Below are 4046 nucleotides of genomic sequence, written 5' to 3'. Positions count from 1 at the left end.
GAAAGGGCAGCGAATAAATTATTCTTATTCATACATGACCCTGTTTAAAGTAGGCCTAGAGGCCTATAGGTACATTTTAAATGTTGTATTGACGCAATTATGATGGGCATTTTGGCATTGGGGACATCGAAGAGACGCTCGAAACACAACCATTAGGCCATCGGGGTGTGGTCTCGAACTCAACGCCACACCCCTATCCCCATGTGGTCCCGGGGGGCCTTATATGATCAGGCCTTGGGCTCCCAAGCCAGTAGTACTTATCTCACTGTCAAAACTAATCTAGAAACAGTGAATCCTATTCTAACGGTATATTTCGCGGAACACCACACGAACTCATCCTATAGGAAATATGACTTCTTCAAACTCCGACCAGCGGCTGGACCACCTTCTGAGCGTGGTGGAGAGCGAGTTTCAGAAGGGCAGCGAGAAAGGAGACGCCTCGGAGAGGGATATTAAACTGGGACTAGAAGACGCAGAATTATGGACCAAGTTTAAAGAACTAACCAACGAAATGATCGTCACCAAGACTGGCAGGTAGACTATGTTTTTTTGTTGTTGTTGCTGTTAGCAACGGATCAAAATGAGGTCTTCGAGGCCTATTGGTCTGCCTCATTAAAAGCCAAGTTTATCTGGAGAGATCTTAGAGTGCATTTATGCACGACTTCTATCTCAAGGCCATCATACTGTTAAATAGCCATCACATCCACCCGGTTACGCAACCCTGCACATTAGAGGCTGCTGCCCTATAGACTTAGAATCAGTGGCCACTTTAATAATGCAACACTAGGCATGTTTAAATAATGTTTACATACTGCTTTACTCATCTCAGTATATATATATACTGTATACTATTCTACTGTATTTTAGTCAGTGCCACTCCGACATTGTTCGATCTAATATTTATATTTTTCTTAATTCCATTATTTTACTTTTAGATTTATGTGTATTGCTGTGAATTGTTACATACTACTGCACTGTTGGGGCTAGGAACACAAGCATTTCGATACACCCGCAATAACGTCTGCTAAATATGTGTATGTGATCAATCAAATTTGATTTGATTTGACTTCACGAAGCTAAATGTAACTGATGCGCCCAGGTTAGATATGCAACAGACATGTTCAGCATTTCAGAATAGGCTAGATGAGAGGGTGTTGGCCCGGCTGGGCACTATCTATGTTTCACTGTGGCAACTTAAACACCATGTCAAGAATTAGGCCTAATGCGCAACGGCCGTCAAATCGCATAAACCTATTAGTAGGATAAAGTAATGCAAACAAATATTAATGCAAACAAATATACCGCCAAATAATTCAATTATATAGATCAACGGCTGAGCCAACATAACATAATATTTAGGCTTGCTTAGGCAATATGTTTATTTTAACAACTTTATTTTAACCTACAGGCGGATGTTTCCAGTGCTCAGAGCGAATGTGAGCGGCTTGGACCCCAATGCCATGTACTCAGTCCTATTGGACTTCGTGGCTGCAGACAACAACCGGTGGAAGTACGTGAATGGCGAGTGGGTTCCCGGTGGCAAGCCCGAGCCACAGAGCCCTAGCTGCGTCTACATCCACCCAGACTCGCCTAACTTCGGAGCACACTGGATGAAAGCGCCTGTCTCATTCAGCAAAGTCAAACTGTCCAATAAACTCAACGGGGGAGGACAGGTAAGGCCCCGATTGGTTTTGTCGTCTTCTTTGTTTGTATTTGCAGTATGCATATTTATTACTATGTAAATCAATTTAAAGACAACTTGGTAGGCTAGTTCAGATTGCCCTGCTCTCTCAGAGCTAATGATGCTCTACCCTGCTGTGCTGAATTACAAAGTTAAGCCTTTTCTGGTGAACAACAGTGTTCATTTCATGGCAAATCAACTTCACAATTTTTTATTGGGCATCTGTAGGACTAAATTGATCTGCTATCTTATACATTTTGAGTGTGTGTTTTGAACCTTTGTTTTTGATTGTACTTTATTGTGAAATTATTAAAATAATGTATAATTTATCTCTAGATCATGCTGAACTCTCTGCACAAGTATGAGCCCAGGATACACATTGTGAAGGTTGGAGGGCTCCAGAAGATGATCAGTAGCCAGTCTTTCCCCGAGACCCAGTTCATCGCTGTCACTGCTTACCAGAACGAAGAGGTCAGTTGGTCTGAATAACACAGTCACAGATATACTCATTGTTCACAATAATAAACATGTTATTGTGTCCAGCTTACAATGAAGGAAGAAAATAATAGAAGCTGTCATATTTATGTACCTTCTAGATAACTGCGTTGAAGATCAAACACAATCCATTCGCTAAAGCTTTCCTTGACGCCAAAGAGAGGTAAGAGGAATAGACTGATATTGTGTCAGAAATATGCTTCTTATGGGTTTATTTGATTTTGTGTGCCAATTCTGATGTTATGTTTTCAATTTTAGGAGCGACCATAAAGACATGCCAGACCATGGTGGAGACAGTCAACAGTCTGGTTATTCCCAACGTAAGTCTTCCCTTCAGTCTCACAACATCAACCACATTAGAAAAGCTCTTTCTAGACCTCTCCATTTCAGTTCCAGCAATCAAACCAAGTCATTATATTTGACATAATTTTCAAACACACTTTTCTTATTAATAAACATTCAGAAAATAATTATCCTCATATATCTTTATTTTCAAAGCCTTCCATGTCCCCAAGGAAACTATACATAGAGAACAGTATGAAAAAAGGACGCATATGAATATAACCATTTTGTCTGTTCTCTTCCTTTCAGTTGGTGGTTGGTTCCTACCTGGTAACGGCCCTATGTGCTCCAGCAGCAGCCCCCCTCCATTCAGTGGGGCCCCTGGCCCCTCCTCAGGGTCTTATTGTGAGAGGTACTCCAGCCTGAGGGGCCACAGGGCAGCCCCCTACCCCAGCCACTACCCACACCGCTCCTCCAGCTCAAGTAAGAACCTCCTCTGCCCAACCCAGCGGTCTGTGAATGCACTGTTTACTGTTTGTTCTAGTCACGAGTCAGACTTCTAGGTGTAGATGACAGCATGGACATTTCAAGATGTTGGTTCATAAAAGATGTTTGAGAAATCACCCCTAAAGGAAATGCATTGTTTTGATCAGAGAAATGTTTAATATACTGTTTTTAATCATTTGTCTATGTACTTTATTGTTTAGACAACTACATGGACAACTCGTCGGGAGCCCTGCCCACCCATGACAGCTGGTCAGCCCTTCAGATCCCTAACTCCACTGGGATGGGAACCCTGGCCCATACCAGCAACTCCACATCCAACTCCAGGTATGGCAACACATGGTCATAGTTTATCATCTATATGTTTCTGATACCACTGTTTATATTCCAGCACTTTCCTGACTACATGACTTGATCAGGAAACATTTTGGGCTTAGACTTTTACTAGGCCCAAATTTCTTCCTGGTTAGGTCACACGGCCAGAAAAAAACTCATAATCAAACCCCATTTGCTCTCTCTCTCTCTCTGTCTCTGTCTCTCTCTCTCTGTCTCTCTCTCTCTCTTCCCTACAGCCAGTATCCTAGCCTGTGGTCTGTTGCCGGGACGACCCTAACTCCTTCTGGCTCCTCCTCTGGTTCCATCTCTGGCGGCCTGACCAGCCAGTTCCTGCGAGGCTCCTCCTACACTGGCCTGACCTCCTCCCTGCCCGTTTCCTCACCATCCTCCATGTACGACCCCAGCCTTAGTGAGGTGGGTGTAGGCGTGGGCGAGGCCCAGTTCGAAAGCTCCATCGCCAGGCTCACCGCCTCCTGGGCACCTGTGGCTCAGAGCTACTGAGCACAATGCATCTTCCATCAGACATGGACTCTCCTCAAGCACCATCCTGCTCCACATCACCTCCCTCTCCTCTACTGCCTGACGATCACCTAGGAAACCTTTGGGTTGATGCATTACATGTGGACGCCTGTGAAAGGCAGAGAGTCAACTCAGAAGAAGATCTATCTGAAGCAGAGAGATGTAGGGTCCTCTCAGGCCTTGTGTTTTACCAACATGAAATGGTTGGTTTTTCCATTCCAAAGATCCT

The 4046-nt window shown here is 43.9% G+C and overlaps 1 protein-coding gene across 1 annotated transcript; it reads left to right on the top strand.

Annotated features, from left to right (window-relative positions):
* The first annotated feature begins 349 nt into the window (after positions 1 to 349).
* On the top strand, positions 350 to 3799 carry LOC120021962 (T-box transcription factor T-A-like). Its single transcript, XM_038965756.1, has 8 exons — positions 350 to 534; positions 1409 to 1673; positions 2018 to 2152; positions 2278 to 2339; positions 2435 to 2496; positions 2768 to 2941; positions 3166 to 3289; positions 3535 to 3799. The coding sequence occupies exons 1-8, from the start codon at positions 350 to 352 to the stop codon at positions 3797 to 3799; spliced, it is 1272 nt and encodes a 423-aa protein (XP_038821684.1).
* Positions 3800 to 4046: the final 247 nt, after the last annotated feature.

Source organism: Salvelinus namaycush, chromosome 27 (assembly GCF_016432855.1).
Source record: "Salvelinus namaycush isolate Seneca chromosome 27, SaNama_1.0, whole genome shotgun sequence".
Lineage (NCBI taxonomy): Eukaryota > Metazoa > Chordata > Actinopteri > Salmoniformes > Salmonidae > Salvelinus > Salvelinus namaycush.
The sequence above is the reverse complement of the archived record's forward strand: the minus strand, read 5'-3'. Positions and strand labels throughout refer to the sequence as shown.

Excerpts from the sequence above, each read along its gene's own strand:
- LOC120021962 (XM_038965756.1), top strand. The coding sequence starts at position 350 with ATGACTTCTTCAAACTCCGACCAGCGGCTGGACCACCTTCTGAGCGTG. Across the intron at positions 2,340-2,434 it reads TTCCTTGACGCCAAAGAGAG|GAGCGACCATAAAGACATGC; the intron begins GTAAGAGGAATA and ends TTTCAATTTTAG. Across the intron at positions 2,942-3,165 it reads ACACCGCTCCTCCAGCTCAA|ACAACTACATGGACAACTCG; the intron begins GTAAGAACCTCC and ends TTTATTGTTTAG.